General features: G+C 37.2%; 1 protein-coding gene across 6 annotated transcripts; it reads left to right on the top strand.

The window, feature by feature from the left end:
- Positions 1-1815: 1815 nt before the first annotated feature.
- On the top strand, positions 1816-22819 carry LOC121993209. Of its 6 annotated transcripts, none has more exons than XR_006115115.1 (5): positions 1816-2304; positions 17526-21897; positions 22002-22160; positions 22475-22529; positions 22615-22819. XR_006115115.1 is itself a non-coding variant. In XM_042547906.1 (5 exons), exons 2-4 carry the CDS (start codon positions 17151-17153, stop codon positions 21852-21854), a joined length of 4416 nt encoding a protein of 1471 aa, XP_042403840.1. In that variant the 5' UTR covers positions 2166-2304; positions 17068-17150; the 3' UTR covers positions 21855-21897; positions 22002-22214. The 6 variants fall into 6 exon arrangements, 4 of the variants coding, with proteins under 4 accessions (XP_042403838.1, XP_042403840.1, XP_042403839.1 ...); XM_042547906.1 differs by lacking the exons at positions 22475-22529; positions 22615-22819 and adding exons at positions 17068-17176; positions 17364-17424 and having other exon boundaries at positions 2166-2304; positions 22002-22214; XR_006115114.1 differs by having other exon boundaries at positions 22475-22819.

Here is a 22819-nt window from a genome sequence, read left to right on the forward strand (position 1 = left end):
TAAGGAAACAGTTTCAATTGGAAATAAACTAACCAAACCACTAACCAAATCCTTAATATTAAAAGACTCCTAACTAGCATACAATAGAACTTCATAACAAATCCATTAACAGGAACACCAAAAGCTGCATAAAAATTCCCAAAACTAGAATTCAACAGACTTAAACCCCATAACATCACGAGAACAGACCCCAAAATGGATTCCACAAGATAGTAAGACTTCTTTTACAAACTCTATTCCATAGGACAGACTGGGAACAATTTCACCCAAATTCAAAAGCATCATCGATCAAGGCTTAAAACTTCTACAACAAGAATTAACCGAAACCCAACTAGTGAGAAGAATGCAGCACATCAAATTCAATCAAAAGCCCCAAATCCATGGAACCAAAAAGGATCGCAAGAAGGACCAACCCACCAAAGGCAACCATGTCACAACTACCCTATGCCAAAATCTGTCCACCATATTACAACTAGTTTGAGGGATCTAGAACTCCATCAAAACCAAATGACTTTACCTAAATCCACAGCAGGCATAAGAGGAACAAGATGGAAAGCAACTACCTTGATGCCCTAGACATCATCCCGGATTGTATCATAATCTATGGAAAGAAACATTCATCTCATACTTACAAAGGAAATTTGTTTGCTGGACAACTCTTGTAGGGGTCGGAGGTGGAAGAAATCCGGCTGCCGGCGCTAGGACAGGAAGAAGTCGGTCGACGCTAGGGCACAAGAAAGGCGGCGCTAGGGTGTTCGCGTGCTGGAAAGGGTCGGTTGTGTGGTGCTCACGCAAGGGTCGACGGCTGCTAGGTGCTCGCAGAAAAGAGGAGATCGCCGGCCGTGTGGCTCGTGTGAGGGAAGAAGAGGCCGGCGCCCGCATGGTGCTCGTGCGCGGGTCAGAGAAGAGGCCGGCTGAGCTCGGCGAAGGAGAGGGAGGCGGTGTCGTGAGGGCTCGGGAGAGAAGAGGGAGTTCGGCGAGGGGAATTAGGGAGGAGAAAGGAGAAGTTAGGTTTATATAATTAAACCTAGGGTTTAATAAACTAACTTTAGGTTAATTTAATTAATCAACTCCTAATTTAATTGGGATTCCAAATAGATCTCCTTCGAGCTCAATATCTATCTCTATCCCTGTAATTATATCATACGAGTTCCAATTAAATCCCAGAAAACTTCTAAAAATTTCTGAAAAATCCAATAAAAATATTTGTCAAATAACCCTATTTTTAATTATTGTTTGGGTATCGTATTTTATACTTTTAATTATATTCACACCCTAAAATATTAATTTGATACCTCATATTTAGAGCAATAAATTTTTTATTATAGAAGAGTTTTTAATATGTTTTAGAGGTTTTTAATTGATTGATGTAGCAATCAATTCAAAAATGTAGCAATTAATTTAGAGGAGGTAAAAATAAATTAGATACGTGATTTAGTAATTAAAAACTCGAATAACTTATTTGAATATTTTAAAAACTTTAATTGGTGGTTCAGTTAGCGGTTGTTTGTTTGTTCGGTTGAATTAGGATCGAACCGGTCAAATCTCCGCATCACTCGGGTCACGTGCCTTCCACAATCCTCAGGCTCCTATCGCGATCCAAAAAAGTACGAAGCCGACCGGTTCGGTTCACTGGCCGTCTACGGTCTACTTCGAGTTTGAAATGAGGATGTCATGTTTCATCCGACGCACGAAACACGAAAACAAGGAGATATAACGATACAAAAGTTTGAATCTCATGGTGTAGCCGTCTGAAGATTATTAATGTTCCTGTTTGGTAAGTCAGACAGCGACAGGACCGTCTCCAGTACAATTTCCTTAACTTCCTCTTCTTTCCCATCGCTTTCTCCTCTCCAAACCGTCGCGACGAACGATTCCATTCACCCAAATCCGGCTGTAGCTTCGCCCTTCCTTGCGATCCGAATCCTTTCTTCTTCCCTTTTATCACTCTATATTTGCCTGCGATCGATCGTCCCTCCCGCCTCCCATCGTCCGCCACAGATGCAGTTGCCGGAGCTAGGGTTTCCTCCCGTTTATTTTCCGGGAATCTCCGCCTCTGGAGTGTTTCGATTCGACGTCTAGTTGATCCTTGAATCGTAATTCATCTGGAATTGATAGTTTGTGCTGTCGGAAGGACTGGAGGCAACCGAATCGGGGAAGATGCAAAGCTATGCAGGGGTGGAAAGGAAAGATGAGATGAAGGTTTGGCGGCTCATTCAGTCTGTCTCCACGCCTAATGTTGTACAAGAAGCTGGAGAAATTGTTATCACCGGCTGCAGACGCATTTGGGATTCGTTCCTAAAGGTACGGTCTTTATTGGATTAGAGCTTGAAAAGACGACTATCTGGACAAATGTTTAGGAGTTGGCTTGTTCATTGGTTGGAGTTTTACTGATTTCTTATAGGTTGTCTGTTTTAATTGTTGGTTGGATAATTTTTAAGGCTGAATTGCCATGTTCTTGTATGGTGTCGATGGTTGGCCCATGGGTATGTGCCCTACGAAAGTTTCTTCAAGTGTGCAATTTCTCATGCCCTATAGAATTTAGAAGATGTTTGGAAATTTTGTTTGGAATATATCAGGAGGCTGTGTGATGTTTTGCAATTTTCTTTTAAACTTTAGTTGATACGTCGCACTTATGATGCACACCATTTTGTTCTTTTGTAGAAAATGTATCTTATGCATAAGAAAACATGGAGAAAGATGAGGCTGCTGCCAATGTAGTAGTGCTCTAGAAAGTGTGAGCTTTCATATTGGCGTCCTCTCATAGAAAAGTGATTAATCCCATGATTCAGGCCTCATGGACTTTATCCTTGTCGTTGGTATCACAGTAGACAGTAAATTTATTACTTGAATAGAATAACTTGATTTTCGGAAATTAGATAAGCATAAAAAGATGGCAACATGTGTGTATTTTTTAGTGACAACTTAGACTTCTACACCAGGAATGAATACCGTACTCTCACGTAGCAGTCTGTAAGGAGACATCTTCTAAATGGAAATAATTTTATTTATCCGTGATCGAATTTAAAGCCCATCAGTACATAACCCCATAGATATTGATGACTCATCAAACACAACTTCTGGTCCTAAAGAAACTGCAGCTCACCTGAACTTTGTGTCCCTACGGCTTGTAATTACATGCTATGTATATCTTTTGTTGTATTATATTTTCTGTTATTATTAGAACATATGCATTTGAAGAACATGCTTACCTTAATAAAAATTAGGAAATATATGACATGCTTTTTCCCAGATAATAGAAAAACCATATTAATTTCCCTCTTACGCTGTTATTTTTTTCAACAAAGTGCCTTTGAAGTTTTGGTTTCAAGCATTAAAACCACTAAAATGAATTTGATTTTACTCATACCTGATGCAAATGAATTTGATTAATCTAAAATAAATATATCCACTAAAATAAGCTGGTTCAATGTTTTAAATACTTCTTTTTTTATTTCTTCTTGGTTGAAAATTTGACTTTAATGATCTATTTAAATATATCCACTAAAATAAACTGCTTCAATGTTCAAGTAATAGGAACTGAGCCCCGGGGAGCCGTTCCTTTTAGCATCCTTTTGTAAATATGTGTGGTGTGTTTTCATTACTTGCATGTTAAGTATTGTAAAGGATTATAGACAGCTTAAAAGCTAGATATGATAAGATGCGATGGGGCCCAACTGTGTACCCGATCTTATCACAATAGCTCAAAAACTTGTCTATAAAATCCAAGTAAGTTTGCACTTTGCAAGACAGACGAGAGTACCTCGGAGTCTTACTTAGTTAGCCATCTTGAGTTCAAGAGCTCTAAGCGCCTATACTCAAGTGTTCTGTAATCCTTTGTAATATTACCACTTTTAAAATGAGTTATTAGTTTCTAGCTTTTGCAATATCTTGTGCACCCTGGGAATATTTGGTATCAGAGCGATGTCCGGCTAAATTCCTTATACAGGTATTCTAGTAAAGCATCATGAATAATGATCTATTTCTTTATAGAAGACTTTCCGTCCATAGTTATATTTGATTTTTGATTATTAAATGTTATTGTGATATGCTTTAGTAAGGTGAAATTAGGCCAGAACAGATGGCAGGAAAACACCTGGAACAAGGTATCATCAGTAACATTTATAGTTTAAAATCTTATATTAATTATGGCTGAAAGGCTAGAAAAAGCTATAAAGGATTGGTATCAAAATTCGAGAGTAGCGGATCTAGAATACCTGGACTTAGCAACAGAAGTAAGACTTAGGGACATCTCTCATAATATAGACGTAGTCTATGATCGTTTGATATTACACTCCAGAATTTCTCGAAGCGAATATAGAACCTTACTTAAGGTCATCAATGAGAATCATGCTGAGTTACTAAATTCTCTGGAAACAACATCTAAGGTACAACAAAGGTTGCAAAAAGCTGTATTTGAACTTCAAAAGGAAATCCTATTTTATAAGCCGTTGACAGTTGAAGATGTTAGAGAATTAATTTTAGAAAAGCAACCTAAAATAATTGAAGAACAAACGGTGATTGTGCTACAAAATCTGCAAACCCAAGTTAGACAACTACAGGAGGTAGTAAAGGAAATTAAAAAACAGTTTGCATGAATCTACCTCAATCAGCTTCTACAAAGACATATTTAGAAGCTTTAGAAAATACAGAAACAGTCAGTAATCCTGCTATTGGATTTATATTTGCTAAAGAAGCTTCAGTGAAAGATATTAATAGACAAAATAATACAATTATTGAACTATTATTGTCTATTAATACAAAGCTTGATTAATTACTGATAAAGCCTGTTGATACCTCTAATCAAGTTGCTGATATAGCAAAGCAGTTAGAAGGACTAAGCCTGGGAAAAACAAAATCAAAGAAGGAGGAACCTTTTTTTTGTATACAAAGATCCATTGAAAATCCTAAAGGAAGAAAGGGAAAAAGCAAAAAGCCATGACGAGCAGAACCAGGCCTAATATTACTGAAGCCATTACAACAGCAGAAACTTCACAACCTGCTGTATCAACTCAAGAAGATCAAATCCGAAGTTATAGGAGAATGGCTAGGCTGAGGTATGAAGCACAAAGGAGATTATCTCGAAGACAAGGAAGCAGCAGAACATTAGAAAGCCAGCTTAACCCAGAAGCAGAACTAGAATTGTCTCAACAACGAAGAGCATCTCTAGTACCAGCAGAAACACTTTACACAACACATTGGTCTGAACCCAGACATCGAGTATATCAACATTACTCAGAAACAAGAGTTTTGGTAACTGAAGGACAGCAGAATTTATCCCTTATAAATACAGAAAGTTATGGCATTCTCAGAAGAGAAGGTATGCAATTAATACATTTGGGATTAGTTATGATACGCATACATGCACTCCATAGAAGAAATGCAGGAACAAATGCGCTAATAGTCTTAAGGGATACCGGATGGAATGATGATAGATCCATAATCGGAACCATGGAAGTTGATTTATCTGAAGGTACCCAACTTGTTTATATAGCACCAAATCTTTTAATCAGTGTAGAAGATTTTTATCATCATATTGAAATTGCTATACAAACACATGGGTACGAGCAATGGAATTCTGCAGAAAGTAATCTTTTAATTACCAGGGGACTGATTGGTAGATTAACAAACACCAGTCATGCAGGGTTCAGATATAATATACAAAATGTTGCAGATTATTTGGCAAGTACAGGTATTAATGCAGTGCCAGCAACACCAAGAACAACTGCGGAGCTTCAAGGAATGAGATGGATACTACAATCACCAAATACACCCCAGATACGAAATCCGCAAGGGGTAAGAACATCAACATTACTAGACGAATCAATTTCATTGGCCTTTTCTGGATATCGATCAACAGGAAATCCAAGGCCTAGTAATTATAACGAAAGGGATACGGAAGATATACATGAGGAAGAATTTGCTGGAGTATTTTTCCAAAAATTTGGTATGCCTGATACAAATGACCGATGGGATACTCTGGGAGAACCTACAGGAAGGTATAATTTTTATGTAAATTATGCTGCACCTCCTCCTGTTCATTTTATTCCTCCTACTAAACCTTGCTGGGATGATGATGATGATTATGATGATAATGATGATGAGGCTAAAACAAAGGAAGAGGTAGTTTGTCCAAGCATCTGGGAAGATACTCCCTGGGAGGATGATCCAGAGTTTGATCCAAATGGGTTAGCAGAAGAGGAAGACGATCCAGAATCTTATTATTTAGAACTCCAAAATCAGGAGTTGGACTATCCAGTATTAGCACCTATTCCAGAAGAGACAGCAATATTTCCACAAGACCAAGTATCACAAGAAGAAGGATCAGAGCAATATTGGCAGCAAGTAGTCCAACGTATAGAACAAATTGAAGGTCAATTACCTATGCAAAATGGATGGCATAACCCAATACCGCTGGATTATTCTTTTGAAGACTTTATTGACCGAATTCCTGAAGGAATACCGCCAGGAGTTTGGTATGAAATATATGAAAATCCAGAACAAGCAGAATATGAAGTTTATGATGTGCTTGAAGGAATTCATAATGAGGTAATAAGTGTGGATCAATTAACTAATAATGTCTCAGCTCTTAATTTGCATCAGGAGCATGAAGCAGCACATGTCAACACGGAATATCTGGAATATCCAATGTTCAGACAATTGGAGAAAGCCCTAGCCTCAACTTCTGAATCTGCGATTTCCAATTACAAACAACCTAATGAGCCTCTAATGGGACAAATTAATTATCCACCAGCACAAGGAACGACTCCTCAGTTTAATGATAATGGGCAATTCAGAGGAAGGTTTAAAGGCAAAGCATTAGAACATAATACTTGGGTATTACCATCTGCTCAACAAAATACTGGTGACATGCTAGTATTACCAGAGGATATAGGTCAGTACCATGATGTTATTTCACGTTGGGAGTCTATTACTAATAACTTAGTAAATGACCGAACATGGCTAGACAATAAACAAAAGGTGCAATTTATTGAAAATCTATTGGGAGAAAATGAAAAAAAAAATGTGGATACAATGGCGTATGATGTATGCACAGGAATATGAAGAACTCATTCAGATGGCAGGAGAAACTCAGAATGTGTTATCAGCCATCAGACGATTTATTTTACTTGAAGATCCATACCAAGGTACGACTGTAGAACAAGATCAAGCATACATAGATTTAGAGCGATTAACATGCTCTAGTATGAAAGATGTCTTAAGCTTTTTAAATGATTATAAAGTATTAGCTGCTAAATCTGGTAGAATGTTTATCAATTCAGAACTATCAGACAAGTTATTCAGGAAATTACCACCATTGATTTCCAATGATATTGAAGCAGCTTATAAATTAAGACATGTAGGAAACCAAATTGGTGTTATGCCACGTATTCATTTTATTTATCAATATCTGGCTGAATTATGCAAAAAGGCAGCAATACAACGCAGTGTAAAGGATTTGGCATTCTGTAACAAAATACCAATCCCAGGTTATTATGAAGGCAAACAAAAGAAATTTGGCCTCAGAAAATCAAAAACTTATAAAGGAAAACCCCATGACACACATGTTCGGGTTTTTAAGAAGAAAAAGGCTGAGCAACAGCATAAGTGCAAATGTTTCATTTGTGGAGAACCTGGTCACTTTGCTCGAGATTGCAAAAGAAAGACTGGCAACATTGCAAGAGCAGCTATCATGGATCAATTAGATTTACCATCTGATTATGATATTCTTTCAGTTGATTTAAATGAACCTGACTCTGATGCAATTTGCAGTTTATCTGAGGGAGAAGTAGGACCAATAAATTATGCAAAATATGCCTTGGAAGACTTACAATGGGAGACAGCATTTATGATGGGAGATGAGCAATGTGGATGGCGATCACGAGTCTTTGTAGGAGATACTATGAAGAACTGTCCACATAATTGGGAAGAAAATTCCATTATACCAGAAGCTAAGTATCTTTACTGTACATTTTGCAAAATGATTACTACAGACTCTATGAGGTTACATTGTTTAATTTGTAAAATGACAACTTGCCCATCATGCTCCAAGTATTATCTGCATAAAACAATTTACATGAAGGAAAAATCATTCATACCTCCCTATCAGAAACAAGATGAAATAATTCAAGAGTTACTAGACTATACACAGCACTTACAAGCAACCCTTGACAAACAAAAGGGTAAGTCAATCTTACTGGAAGATGCCGATGATTCTGAGAATGATATTTTACCTTTTTTCGAGGGTGGAAGATGGAATAATACAGTTACTTTTGAATTCTTAAAAATTAAGCGGTTAACGCCAACAGCAAGAATCCCTGAAAGGAGAATGCCAACAGCACCAGAAAAAGGATTTGGCATTCTCCTTTCAGGGATTCTTGCTGTTGGCGTTAACCGCTTAATTTTTAAGAATTCAAAAGTAGTATTATTCCGTCTTCCACCCTCGAAAAAAGGTAAAATATCATTCTCAGAATCATCGGCATCTTCCAGTAAGATTGACTTACCCTTTTGTTTGTCAAGGGTTGCTTGTAAGTGCTGTGTATAGTCTAGTAACTCTTGAATTATTTCATCCTATTTCTGATAGGGAGGTATGAATGATTTTTCCTTCATGTAAATTGTTTTATGCAGATAATACTTGGAGCATGATGGGCAAGTTGTCATTTTACAAATTAAACAATGTAACCTCATAGAGTCTGTAGTAATCATTTTGCAAAATGTACAGTAAAGATACTTAGCTTCTGGTATAATGGAATTTTCTTCCCAATTATGTGGACAGTTCTTCATAGTATCTCCTACAAAGACTCGTGATCGCCATCCACATTGCTCATCTCCCATCATAAATGCTGTCTCCCATTGTAAGTCTTCCAAGGCATATTTTGCATAATTTATTGGTCCTACTTCTCCCTCAGATAAACTGCAAATTGCATCAGAGTCAGGTTCATTTAAATCAACTGAAAGAATATCATAATCAGATGGTAAATCTAATTGATCCATGATAGCTGCTCTTGCAATGTTGCCAGTCTTTCTTTTGCAATCTCGAGCAAAGTGACCAGGTTCTCCACAAATGAAACATTTGCACTTATGCTGTTGCTCAGCCTTTTTCTTCTTAAAAACCCGAACATGTGTGTCATGGGGTTTTCCTTTATAAGTTTTTGATTTTCTGAGGCCAAATTTCTTTTGTTTGCCTTCATAATAACCTGGGATTGGTATTTTGTTGCAGAATGCCAAATCCTTTACACTGCGTTGTATTGCTGCCTTTTTGCATAATTCAGCCAGATATTGATAAATAAAATGAATACGTGGCATAACACCAATTTGGTTTCCTACATGTCTTAATTTATAAGCTGCTTCAATATCATTGGAAATCAATGGTGGTAATTTCCTGAATAACTTGTCTGATAGTTCTGAATTGATAAACATTCTACCAGATTTAGCAGCTAATACTTTATAATCATTTAAAAAGCTTAAGACATCTTTCATACTAGAGCATGTTAATCGCTCTAAATCTATGTATGCTTGATCTTGTTCTACAGTCGTACCTTGGTATGGATCTTCAAGTAAAATAAATCGTCTGATGGCTGATAACACATTCTGAGTTTCTCCTGCCATCTGAATGAGTTCTTCATATTCCTGTGCATACATCATACGCCATTGTATCCACATTTTTTTTTTCATTTTCTCCCAATAGATTTTCAATAAATTGCACCTTTTGTTTATTGTCTAGCCATGTTCGGTCATTTACTAAGTTATTAGTAATAGACTCCCAACGTGAAATAACATCATGGTACTGACCTATATCCTCTGGTAATACTAGCATGTCACCAGTATTTTGTTGAGCAGATGGTAATACCCAAGTATTATGTTCTAATGCTTTGCCTTTAAACCTTCCTCTGAATTGCCCATTATCATTAAACTGAGGAGTCGTTCCTTGTGCTGGTGGATAATTAATTTGCCCCATTAGAGGCTCATTAGGTTGTTTGTAATTGGAAATCGCAGATTCAGAAGTTGAGGCTAGGGCTTTCTCCAATTGTCTGAACATTGGATATTCCAGATGTTCCGTGTTGACATGTGCTGCTTCATGCTCCTGATGCAAATTAAGAGCTGAGACATTATTAGTTAATTGATCCACACTTATTACCTCATTATGAATTCCTTCAGGCACATCATAAACTTCATATTCTGCTTGTTCTGGATTTTCATATATTTCATACCAAACTCCTGGCGGTATTCCTTCAGGAATTCGGTCAATAAAGTCTTCAAAAGAATAATCCAGCGGTATTGGGTTATGCCATCCATTTTGCATAGGTAATTGACCTTCAATTTGTTCTATATGTTGGACTACTTGCTGCCAATATTGCTCTGATCCTTCTTCTTGTGATACTTGGTCTTGTGGAAATATTGCTGTCTCTTCTGGAATAGGTGCTAATACTGGATAGTCCAACTCCTGATTTTGGAGTTCTAAATAATAAGATTTTGGATCGTCTTCCTCTTCTGCTAACTCATTTGGATCAAACTCTGGATCATCCTCCCAGGGAGTATCTTCCCAGATGCTTGGACAAACTACCTCTTCCTTTGTTTTAGCCTCATCATCATTATCATCATAATCATCATCATCATCCCAGCAAGGTTTAGTAGGAGGAATAAAATGAACAGGAGGAGGTGCAGCATAATTTACATAAAAATTATACCTTCCTGTAGGTTCTCCCAGAGTATTCCATCGGTCATTTGTATCAGGCATACCAAATTCTTGGAAAAATACTCCAGCAAATTCTTCCTCATGTATATCTTCCGTATCCCTTTCGTTATAATTACTAGGCCTTGGATTTCCTGTTGATCAATATCCAGAAAAGGCTAATGAAATTGATCCGTCTAGTAATGTTGATGTTCTTACCGCTTGCGGATTTCGTATCTGGGGTGTATTTGGTGATTGTAGTATCCATCTCATTCCTTGAAGCTCCGCAGTTGTTCTTGGTGTTGCTGGCACTGCATTAATACCTGTACTTGCCAAATAATCTGCAACATTTTGTATATTATATCTGAACCCTGCATGACTGGTGTTTGTTAATCTACCAATCAGTCCCCTGGTAATTAAAAGATTACTTTCTGCAGAATTCCATTGCTCGTACCCATGTGTTTGTATAGCAATTTCAATATGATGATAAAAATCTTCTACACTGATTAAAAGATTTGGTGCTATGTAAACAAGTTGGGTACCTTCAGATAAATCAACTTCCATGGTTCCGATTATGGATCTATCATCATTCCATCTGGTATCCCTTAAGACTATTAGCGCATTTGTTCCTGCATTTCTTCTATGGCGTGCATGTATGCGTATCATAACTAATCTCAAATGTATTAATTGCATACCTTCTCTTCTGAGAATGCCATAACTTTCTGTATTTATAAGGGATAAATTCTGCTGTCCTTCAGTTACCAAAACTCTTGTTTCTGAGTAATGTTGATATACTCGATGTTTGGGTTCAGACCAATGTGTTGTGTAAAGTGTTTCTGCTGGTACTAGAGATGCTCTTCGTTGTTGAGACAATTCTAGTTCTGCTTCTGGGTTAAGCTGACTTTCTAATGTTCTGCTGCTTCCTTGTCTTCGAGATAATCTCCTTTGTGCTTCATACCTCAGCCTAGCCATTCTCCTATAACTTCGGATTTGATTTTCTTGAGTTGATACAGCAGGTTGTGAAGTTTCTGCTGTTGTAATGGCTTCAGTAATATTAGGCCTGGTTCTGCTCGTCATGGCTTTTTGCTTTTTCCCTTTCTTCCTTTAGGATTTTCAATGGATCTTTGTATACAAAAAAAGGTTCCTCCTTCTTTGATTTTGTTTTTCCCAGGCTTAGTCCTTCTAACTGCTTTGCTATATCAACAACTTGATTAGAGGTATCAACAGGCTTTATCAGTAATTGATCAAGCTTTGTATTAATAGACAATAATAGTTCAATAATTGTATTATTTTGTCTATTAATATCTTTCACTGAAGCTTCTTTAGCAAATATAAATCCAATAGCAGGATTATTGACTGTTTCTGTATTTTCTAAAGCTTCTAAATATGTCTTTGTAGAAGCTGATTGAGGTAGATTCATGCAAACTGTTTTTTAATTTCCTTTACTACCTCCTGTAGTTGTCTAACTTGGGTTTGCAGATTTTGTAGCACAATCACCGTTTGTTCTTCAATTATTTTAGGTTGCTTTTCTAAAATTAATTCTCTAACATCTTTAACTGTCAACGGCTTATAAAATAGGATTTCCTTTTGAAGTTCAAATACAGCTTTTTGCAACCTTTGCTATACCTTAGATGTTGTTTCCAGAGAATTTAGTAACTCAGCATGATTCTCATTGATGACCTTAAGTAAGGTTCTATATTCACTTCGAGAAATTCTGGAGTGTAATATCAAACGATCATAGACTACGTCTATATTATGAGAGATGTCCCTAAGTCTTGCTTCTGTTGCTAAGTCCAGGTATTCTAGATCCGCTACTCTCGAATTTTGATACCAATCCTTTATAGCTTTTTCTAGCCTTTCAGCCATAATTAATATAAGATTTTAAACTATAAATGTTACTGATGATACCTTGTTCCAGGTGTTTTCCTGCCATCTGTTCTGGCCTAATTTCACCTTACTAAAGCATATCACAATAACATTTAATAATCAAAAATCAAATATAACTATGGACGGAAAGTCTTCTATAAAGAAATAGATCATTATTCATGATGCTTTACTAGAATACCTGTATAAGGAATTTAGCCGGACATCGCTCTGATACCAAATATTCCCAGGGTGCACAAGATATTGCAGAAGCTAGAAACTAATAACTCACTTTAAAAGTGGTAATATTACAAAGGATTACAGAGAACACTTGAGTATAGGCGCTTAGAGCTCTTGAACTCAAGATGGCTAACTAAGTAAGACTCCGAGGTACTCTCGTCTGTCTTGCAAAGTGCAAACTTACTTGGATTTTATAGACAAGTTTTTGAGCTATTGTGATAAGATCGGGTACACAGTTGGGCCCCATCGCATCTTATCATATCTAGCTTTTAAGCTGTCTATAATCCTTTACAATACTTAACATGCAAGTAATGAAAACACACCACACATATTTACAAAAGGATGCTAAAAGGAACGGCTCCCCGGGGCTCAGTTCCTAATTTTCATCCATCTGTATCGCATTATCACTACTTTTGTTTTTCATCAATAATTCTGCATTGTTTTCACAAAAGTAGATTCCTTCACTATTATCTTTTTCTGTTGGTGCTGCAATAATTGAATTTATCATGCTTGCCACCTTCTCTGCTGGTGCTGCAATAATTGAGTCTATCGTACACGCCACCTTCTCTGCTGGTACTGCAATAATTGAGTCTATCGTGCACGCCACCTTTTCTGCTGGTGCTGCAATAATTGAGTCTATCATGCTCGCCATTTTGTCTTGTATCATTGTTGGCGCATCTTTTATTTCTTCAAGGGCTGCCTCTAGTATATGGATTACTTCATTCTGATCATCATTAGGATTTAAAACAACATAATGTACTAATCTTGACAAAGCATCAGCAAGTTGATTGTTAGAGCCTTCAATATGTTCAAATTTAATATTGACTCCCGTACCAGTTATGTAGTCAATGAAGGAAATCCACCTTACCCTTGATGGCTTGTTCTGAACAGTCTTATTGAAAAATTTAATGATGGCATGACAATCTGTTCTGAGTGTGATTTCTTCTTTGTCAAGATAATGAATTTTTAAAGCAGATAAAGATTCCATACACGCATGAATTTCTGCATCAATAGCCGACTTAACTGTAGGAAATTTTCCACTGGCATATGCGCAAATACGTTCTGAGTTCTTTGCATACACGCATGAATTTCTGCATCAATAGCCGACTTAACTGTAGGAAATTTTCCACTGGCATATGCGCAAATACGTTCTGAGTTCTTTGCATCATATTTTCCTGTCTTCCATTTACAAATACCTCCCCATCCTTCCATACACCCGTCTGTTTCAATAATTATGTATGCATTATTGGGGGGTAACTCTAAATCTAGAAGTTCCTGGATGACTTGTCGAATTTTTTTAACAATTTCCCAATCTGAATTTTTGAATTTTCATCACCTGTTGGGGCTGTCTTTGAGTATAGAGGACCAAGTAAAGTACTCAAATTTTTAATATATGGTCTTGCATAATTAATAATGGCAAGCCAAGACCTGAGCCCTTTAAGTGTCTGTAATTTTTGCTCATCAAAGTCAAGAATTTTTTTAACAATATGCTGTTGCAATTTTATCTTTCTATTGCCAACTGTAGCCCCTAAAAACTCTATCTCAGGTTGGGCAATCTTCATTTTTGAGGGAGATAAAACTAAGCCTTCTTTTTCACAAATTTTAAGCATTCTTGTAAGATGTAATACATGATCTTTTTCTGAGTCTGAGAATACCAATATATCATCAATATAAATAGCTAGGAATTCCTCACAGTTTCGAAAACAGTTATCCATTTTTCTTTGAAAAATGGCAGGTGCATTCTTGAGCCCAAAAGACATCACAAGCCATTCATAAAGGCCCTGAGGTACCAGAAATGCAGTCCATGAAATGGATTCCGGATCGATCATTACTTGATGGAATCCTGACTTCAGATCAAATTTAGAAAAGATTCTGCTATTTCCGATTTTCTTCAATATTAGATTAATTCCAGGCAAAGAGTATTGGTCCTTATAAGTGTTGTCATTCAGAGTTTTATAATTAAAGACCAATCTTTCTTTTCCTTTCTTTTCCTGCCCCGTTATTGGATCTATAGTTGTACCAGATTGAACAACAAAGGCCATAGTTCGATGTCTAGAAGTACTGGGCCTAATAACCTTTTGAGCCAGAAGAGAGTCTATATGAACTTTAAAAGTTGCTTCCATTGCTGGTGTTATATGTTTCAGGGGTTTATCCTGTATAGTTAAATCAAGATTTATGATGTCCAATTTACAGATTATTCTATTTTTCGACCAAAAAAAAGTTGGATTTTCACCAATATAGCCCATAGTTTTTAGTCGCTGAATAGTTGGTGCAAATTGTAAATGAAAATTAGTTACTGTCCCCAAAAATTCCTTTCTTCCAACCTCAAGTTCATTATGCAGGGTAATAAACTCTTCTGCTTCCATTTCTAATTCAGGAATTGCATAAGCTGAAATATTTACCTCTAGTGTTGCGTTGATAGTAGTAATACTTCTATAGAAAGTAATTTCTGAGCCTTCTATACGCAATCCTCCAGCAACAGTTCTGATAAAATTACATCCCAGCAGCATTTGTATTCCATCTTTGAGGTTCATCTGTAACTGATAGGTAAATGGAATTCTGAATTTATGATTTGAAATTGTCATCATACCTTCCTTTACCTTCTTCTTTGTTTCCTGTTGAGAATTTATTCCAGAAAATACCACCTTATAGTTTATCTCTTCAAAAGCTCCCCTCGGTAATGCATCCTGGCAGATACAACATTTAGTAGCACCAGTATCAAGTATAGCTTGTACCTTAGCATCAGGAATTCCTGGAATATGAAAAGTAATTTCCATGTTGTATAATCTGTTTAGAAGAGATTTTGTTGGTGCCGAGAATGCTAATTCTTCTTCTGTAGAACCAAAGGCTCCCGCTTCTCTTTCAGTGTGGGTTAATGATTCCACTGCTTCTATTGGAGGGGTAATAATCTTTTCCAGTATGAATTGGGCGATGCTATCTCCTGCTTAAGTGAGATTAATTCATTAGAATTGTTAAGTACTAATAATTTAATCTCACCTCTGTAATCAGCATCAATGACTCCAGCTCCAATATCAATTCTTCGTTTTGCCGCTGCTCCAGATCTAGATGTTATTCTTGCATAACAAGTATCAGGGAATTCCATACTTATGCCAGTTGAAACAATCATTCTGTCATGCGCAGGTAGATAGGTAGATAGATAGATAGATAGATACCCTGCACAACGCACGTGAGAGGCACCCACACGCAGGGTGTGCAGGGTAACACGACGTTATCTCTCTCTCTCTCTCTCTATATATATATATATATTGCCTGAGTCATAATGAGATTAGTTACATTAGATAATTAACTTTGAGTTTATCTATCATGTGTTATGTCAATACCACCTATAACCATCTATTTCTGAAATTGCAGAGTAATATTGTAGCTTTTGGATAATGTTTCTGTTCTCTAAATGTTGTTCCCTCATTCTATTTAGTTATTTAAATTTAGATAAGTTTGTGAGCCAAGTTAAGTTGTTCTCTGAAATTATTTTGAAGCTTAAATAGGTATATCTTTATGACCCATACTTCATAGCTCCCTTAATTTCATTCCTTTTTCCTCCCTAGGTTACAGATATATTTATCTTTATAACTGACTAACTATGGAAACTGAGACTATTTCTTATGTTTGGTATTAATAATCTGTAATCATTGTTTCCATGATATCTGTATGATTGAAAAGTACCTTTTCTGTATTCATCCTTTATGCATATTACATACTGTTTTCCATATATTTAGTCTTGTTTCTCAATCTAAGTAATCCAATTAATACTTAGGCTTTCCCTAGTATTGGTATCTATATAAGAGAAGCATAAACTTCTTATTTTTCCATATCTATTAGTTTCTTATTTGGCTGCTATATACGTTTTGAAATTGTCATCTTTATGATTTCACCAGCTTTGAAAAGCATATATTTTTTTCTATCATAGTGATGGAATTTGGAACTTGCTCACACCACTAAGTTTCTTCATACAACTCATACCTTTTCCTTTAGATTTTCTTTTTTTCCTGACTCCTGAATGTACAAGCCATCAATTTCTACATTGATTTTGGTAGTTGTTCTAACCTCTTATGTCTATTCATCTATTGCAAGTTCTTAGCATCATTTTATTTTATTGAAGTAAAAAGCAGTTACATTTTTTTCCTTTTCCATTTTTTTTAAAATATAGATAACGAACTGTATAAACTTATTTACAACACAACTAAATTTTTTTTTTGTGGTATTTGGTTTGGAATATTGATCCCTATTTATTATGCCAATATTAAATTTTGAAAAAATCATTTCTGCTACAGGATTGACAGAAAATATCAGATGGCGAACATTCTCCTTTCATGCTGGAATCACTCCGCCTTTCATTGCAATCATTCAGTATTTAATGAGAGTGAAAGATTCTCCCAATTTGTATGTTAAGTGGCTTAACCTTGTGATCTTAGCTCTTAAATAGTATATATTGCTTGACACAGCCATAAATTAAGTGTTTTGATCTTTACACAGACATGATTCCTTTTGCCTTGTTCTTCATTGTGTAAAATTGCATTTTACCTTAGAATGTTTAGCTTCCTCTGAGGACACAAGCATTTGTGTGTAGGAGAGTATATGATATTATCAACAAATGTTTGTGGTGGTTGACTGAGCAGGATTATGTTAATGTGAGTTTTTTCATCCATCCGTGTCTATATTTCATACAACTGGAATGCCTTTTTCTTACCTTCTGTGTGTGCACTTATGAACCTTTGACTCTTCTTCTCAGCAACACCAGGAAGAAGTTGGTAAACCTTTGAACCAGACTCAGGTAGAAATGAATGGAGCATTGCAATCAGGTGGGCATTCACAAAAGACACTGAATACTCCGACAAGCAGTCAACAGTTAAAATCTGCTTCAGATAATGTAGAGAGTAGTGGCACCTCTCCTCATGTCAAGGGAAAGAAAAGATTGAGGAATGATCAAATAGTGGAGCCAATCAAGGGTGACCAGACCACGGAACTTGTCAAGAAAGACCTTCATACAGAAACAATCAAGCGAGAGCAATTTTCTAAAGTTGGTGATGGAGGTTTTGTTACCTTTAAATTTGACAACATTAACACAGAAATTAACAAAATATCTGATAAAGGTGGGCTTGTGAGCACTGAAGGGGTTGAGAATTTGGTCAGCTTAATGCAACTAGATATAACAGAGAAGAAAATAGATTTAGCTGGTCGCATAATACTTGTTGATGTCATTACCGTTACAGAAAAGTCCGATTTCCTTAATAAGTTTGTTCAGCTTAGGGGAGTGCCTGTGCTGGATGAATGGCTCCAGGAGGTGCACAAAGGAAAGACTGATAATGGAAGCAATCCTCATGAGAGTGAAAAATTAGTTGAGGAATTTCTCTTGTCTTTGCTTCGTGCACTTGAAAAATTGCCTATAAACCTACATGCTCTGCAGATTTGTAATATTGGCAAGTCGGTGAACAATTTACGCAGTCATAAAAACATGGAGATTCAGAAGAGAGCTAGGGGTCTTGTTGACACTTGGAAGAAACGAGTTGATGCAGAGATGTCAAAAATAAGTGATGGGAAATTTGTTGCATCTGGTCAACCAGCTTCATTTTCTATGAAGCCAGGACATTCCGATGTTACTCAAGCAGGAAATAAGCGCACTGGATCAATTGATGCAGCTGGTAAAATCTCTATAACTCGGCCATCAGCTGGTAAGGCTTTACCTAGTAAACATGGGATCACTGATTCTAATAAGAAGCCAATTGTACTTGCACCTCTTGTAGCTAGCTCAAAGGATCTACATTGTAAAACAGCTGCAGGCAGTGGGGTTTCAATATTGTCATTTCCAACAGTTAAAGAGGAGAAGAGCATTGCTTCCAGTCCATCTCAGAGCAACAGCCACTCTTGTTCTAGTGATCAGGTAAAAACAATGACTTCTTCATGGAAGGAAGAAGCAATGAGTTCAGTAGTTGGATCTGGGAATGCTAGCAAGTTAATTGGCTCTATGAACCGCAGTCGTCGGTCAAGCAATGGGCTTCTTGTAACTAATGTATCTGGAAATCTTAATGAAACTCATGCTGGTAAGTGTATGTCAGTTAACAAGGTTATGACAGCAGCAAAAACATTACAAGGTGAAAAACCACTTGATATCCCTGTTGATGATCATGGAAATATCAGTACGTTGATAGTTAGGTTTCCCAACACCGGACGAAGCCCAGGGAAGAGTGACAGTGGTGGTTCTCTTGAGGATCAATTGGTAACTAGCGGCAAATCATCGCCTGTGGGTATATCAGACAAAAATGATTTGAATGATGGCAAATTAAAACTGAAGAACGATGTTCCTTTGTATCACACAACTGATGTTAATACAGCGGCATGTCAGGGCAATGATGTTAATGAAGGATTAAGTGGGATTGAAGAACATAGAAGAAATGCTGAGGTAACTGCAAAACTCGCAGATCCTGCTAGAACTGCCTGTTTGTCAGGGAATGAAAATGGAACTTGCTGGACTGAACCAAGGGCAAATTCTTACAATTCTATGCTTGCCTTGGTAGAAAGCTGTGCTGAGTATTCTGAATCTGCTAATCCTTTGGCTGCTGGGGATGATATGGGGATGAATCTATTAGCTACTGTGGCTGCTGGGGAAATTTCCAGGTCTAACATAATTACACCAATTGATTCACTTGGAAGTCCACGTGCAGTAGAGGAACAATGCACTGGCAATGATGTCTCTATGTTAGGATTATCTTGTGATGATGATATGGCTGAGAGGAATACTCCACATGATGAATCTGCTAATTCTAGCTCTGAGAAGAAAGAAAAGAAAGTTGATTGTGTGTTAGCTTCTGATATATTACAGACTGATAACAAGCTTACAAGTAAAAGTGCTAATTCTACTCAATTGCAGACAACACAATCTACTATCACATGTATGAGCTCTCTTGATAATTTAGATTCTGAGAACACAGTGGTAAAATCTGGGGAAGAAAGAATTGATGAACCAGAACCAGAGGAGGGTGATAGCATTGGAGCTGATCCAATTAAAGACAAACAAACCACTGATGTGCAAATTTCTGGCATTTGTACATATATTAGGCCTAATTTTACAGGCCCATTGAAGGATGAGAACACATCTTTTGAAAGGAATTGTAAGATTGAAGATAACAACAATATGTGCTTTTCTGATGTTAAAGCAGGTAACAAGTTTGATATAGATGTCAGTGATTCTGGTAGGAAATTAGAAGCTCCTGTTGTTGAAGAGCATACGACAAGCCAAGTAGTGAAAAAACCGTCGAGTAGTTCTAGCTCGACTGAAAACCTTTTGAAATCTTCTTCACTAGATTCTGAAATCTCATTGCCTGCTGTCAGTATGCCTTCTCTTACCGCTATCAATGAGTCTAATGTCCTGAAATCCAATAACATGGAGATCAGTCCGTTGGAATTGTCCTGTGAAGCAAAGGAGAAGAATATCCCCCCTCCTAGCACTGATGAACTAGTAGTGTCTGCTGCTGTTTCTCGTGTCACTGCTGAGATTCTTGAAAATTTGAAGGAGGCTAATGAGAGTCGCTCAGCTGAATCATCAGCAATTCAAGAAGCGCTGTCTACTAAAATCAAGGAAACTGAGAATTCAGAAAAGTCTTCTAGGTCATTTGGGATTGAGGAAATGAAGGAGGAGGATCATGCATCATCTTTAGATCGCTGCTCATCAATTGTTTTTGCTGAACAAGTTGTTGTCACTAGACTCCAACTTGATTTGAATGAAGGCATTCCTGTGGACGAAGGAAATCAAGGGAAGCCAGTTATCTCTTCAACAATATCTGCCTCTTCAGTACATATGCCTTGCCAATCTCTTTTCTCAATTTCTATGTCAACTAATTTGCCAGCTTCAGTAACTGTAGCTGCTCCAGCAAAAGGTCCTTTTGTTCCACCTGAAGTTTTGTTTAAGACTAAGGGTCAGCCTGGATGGAAAGGCTCAGCGGCTACTAGTGCATTCCGGCCAGCTGAGCCATGGAAGGCATCTAATATTCTAGATACCCTGCCATCTGATGGTGCTGGAAAGAAGAGTCATCTGCTGCTACATATTGATCTTAACATAGCTGATGAGGACGTTGAGGATCAGATGGCAGGTATTACTACTGCTAATGATTTCCCTACAAAAAATGTTGTCGGGGTAGATCTCGATTTAAACAAAGTTGATGATAGTGTGAAGAATGGCCAGTTCTTGGCAAGCACTAACCGTAGATTGGAGCTGCCACTTTTGCACATTCAATCTGCATCTGGAGGACTCCCTGCTGGCAAAGCAAATGTACTCCGGAATTTTGATCTGAATGACAGACCAGGCATTGATGAAATTGGTACAGAAATGCAACCCAGGTGCCAACAAGCAAACTATGCAAATATTGTACCAAGTTTAGCTCCTGTTAGTGGTCATAGAACAAATAATTTGGAACCTGGGTATGCCTCATCTTCCTTCTGTCCTAACTCTTATCCAGGTGCTGTTCCATCTTTTTTGCCTGATAGAGGAGAGCAATTCAATCTGGCAGTTGCAGCAGTAGAATCCCATAGAATTTCAGGATCATTATGTGCTGGTAACCTTGGTAATGATATTTATCAGGGTCTTGCATTATCATCATCTCCTGCTACAACATTTCCTTTTGCAAACGTATCCTGTCCTTCCACTTTTTCACGTGCACCAGCCTCCTCTCTCTCTGGTGGATCAATCCCATATGTTGATTCTTCTAGTGGAGGTGGTTCGTGCTTCCCTGCTTATCCTTCACTACTTGTCGGTCCTGTTTCTGCTGTTTCATCTCACTATCCTAGGCCTTACATGATAAGTTTTCCTGAAGGTAGCACTGGTAGTTTGAGTAGACAAGGCTTGGATTTGAATACTGGTCCTGGGAGTGGATATCTGGAAGGAAAAGAGGGGAATCTGCCTTCATCCTCAAGATATCTTTTGCCTGCTTCTTCCCAGATTTTCATGGAGAATCAGACTAGAATGCATGGTGTTCCTGGTGTGGGTTCCAAGAGGAAGGAGCCTGAAGGGAGTTGGGGTGCAGAAAGACCCACTGAGAGATCGGCTAAGCATTCACCATGGAAGTAAGAAAATAAATGAAGAAGCAGCTTTGCACTGTACCTCGAGTCCGGTGAACTACTAATCTGTTACCTTTGTTTATTGTGTAAAATGCCGTGTTTGCGATGCATAGTCTACTAAGTGTACATGGAATTTATCTTTGTATTGTTTTTCTAGGTTATACACACCAACTGAGGCACACATCCTAGTGCGTGCATCAAGCATGAATTTGGGATCTTACTGAGGTGATCCAGAACTTGCTTTAGTTCCTGTAAATTTCACTCACCATTTTCATCTTCTCTGAAGATGTTTTCTTGGCATTTTTAGGGCTTTCAGGTAAGTTTGCTGTTTTTTTTTCTTATGGAAAGATAATAAAGCAGGCTTTTTATAGAACGTCTCCAATAGAATTAAATGCATTCTCTAAATATATTTATTTTATCATACCTTGTGCTAATGCCACTGAGTACATTCGATTTATGGGAGGCATTTCACTGGTTCCAATAGCTTGGCGTGAGAATATGTTGTTTTTTCTCATGAATGCACTACAATTTTTTTTTTATTTAGTTCCTAGCTTTATAAGATTGTCAATTGAATCTTCCCTACATGGGCACATTTTAATTCCATGTCTATAATACATATCACAAGCGAAGATATTACTTGGTTGGGGCGGATGTGAATAGCAGCACTTCTTCAGTGTCTCAACATGTACGTCTTATTACCTGACAAATTGTGACATTTTATATTTTTTATTGCAGAAAAGCACATCTTAACATTCACTTCATTCTTGTAGTTGCTTATATCATACTTTATGGTAATATGACACCGTAGCTCAGCTATATCTACTAGTCGATAAAGCAAATCTTCAAGGCTTTTTTTCCCGAGGTAAAATGCTGTAGCAATTTGTACCTCAAATTATTTCTAATTTTTTTATTCTTTTGATGATTCTGTGACTAATACAAACTTAACAGTGAATATATTCACTGCACTTATGCTTA

This window comes from Zingiber officinale, chromosome 6B, assembly GCF_018446385.1.
Source record: "Zingiber officinale cultivar Zhangliang chromosome 6B, Zo_v1.1, whole genome shotgun sequence".
NCBI classification, from domain to species: domain Eukaryota; kingdom Viridiplantae; phylum Streptophyta; class Magnoliopsida; order Zingiberales; family Zingiberaceae; genus Zingiber; species Zingiber officinale.

Excerpts from the sequence above, each read along its gene's own strand:
- LOC121993209 (XM_042547904.1), top strand. The coding sequence starts at position 2,161 with ATGCAAAGCTATGCAGGGGTGGAAAGGAAAGATGAGATGAAGGTTTGG. Across the intron at positions 2,305-17,525 it reads TTTGGGATTCGTTCCTAAAG|CAACACCAGGAAGAAGTTGG; the intron begins GTACGGTCTTTA and ends TCTTCTTCTCAG.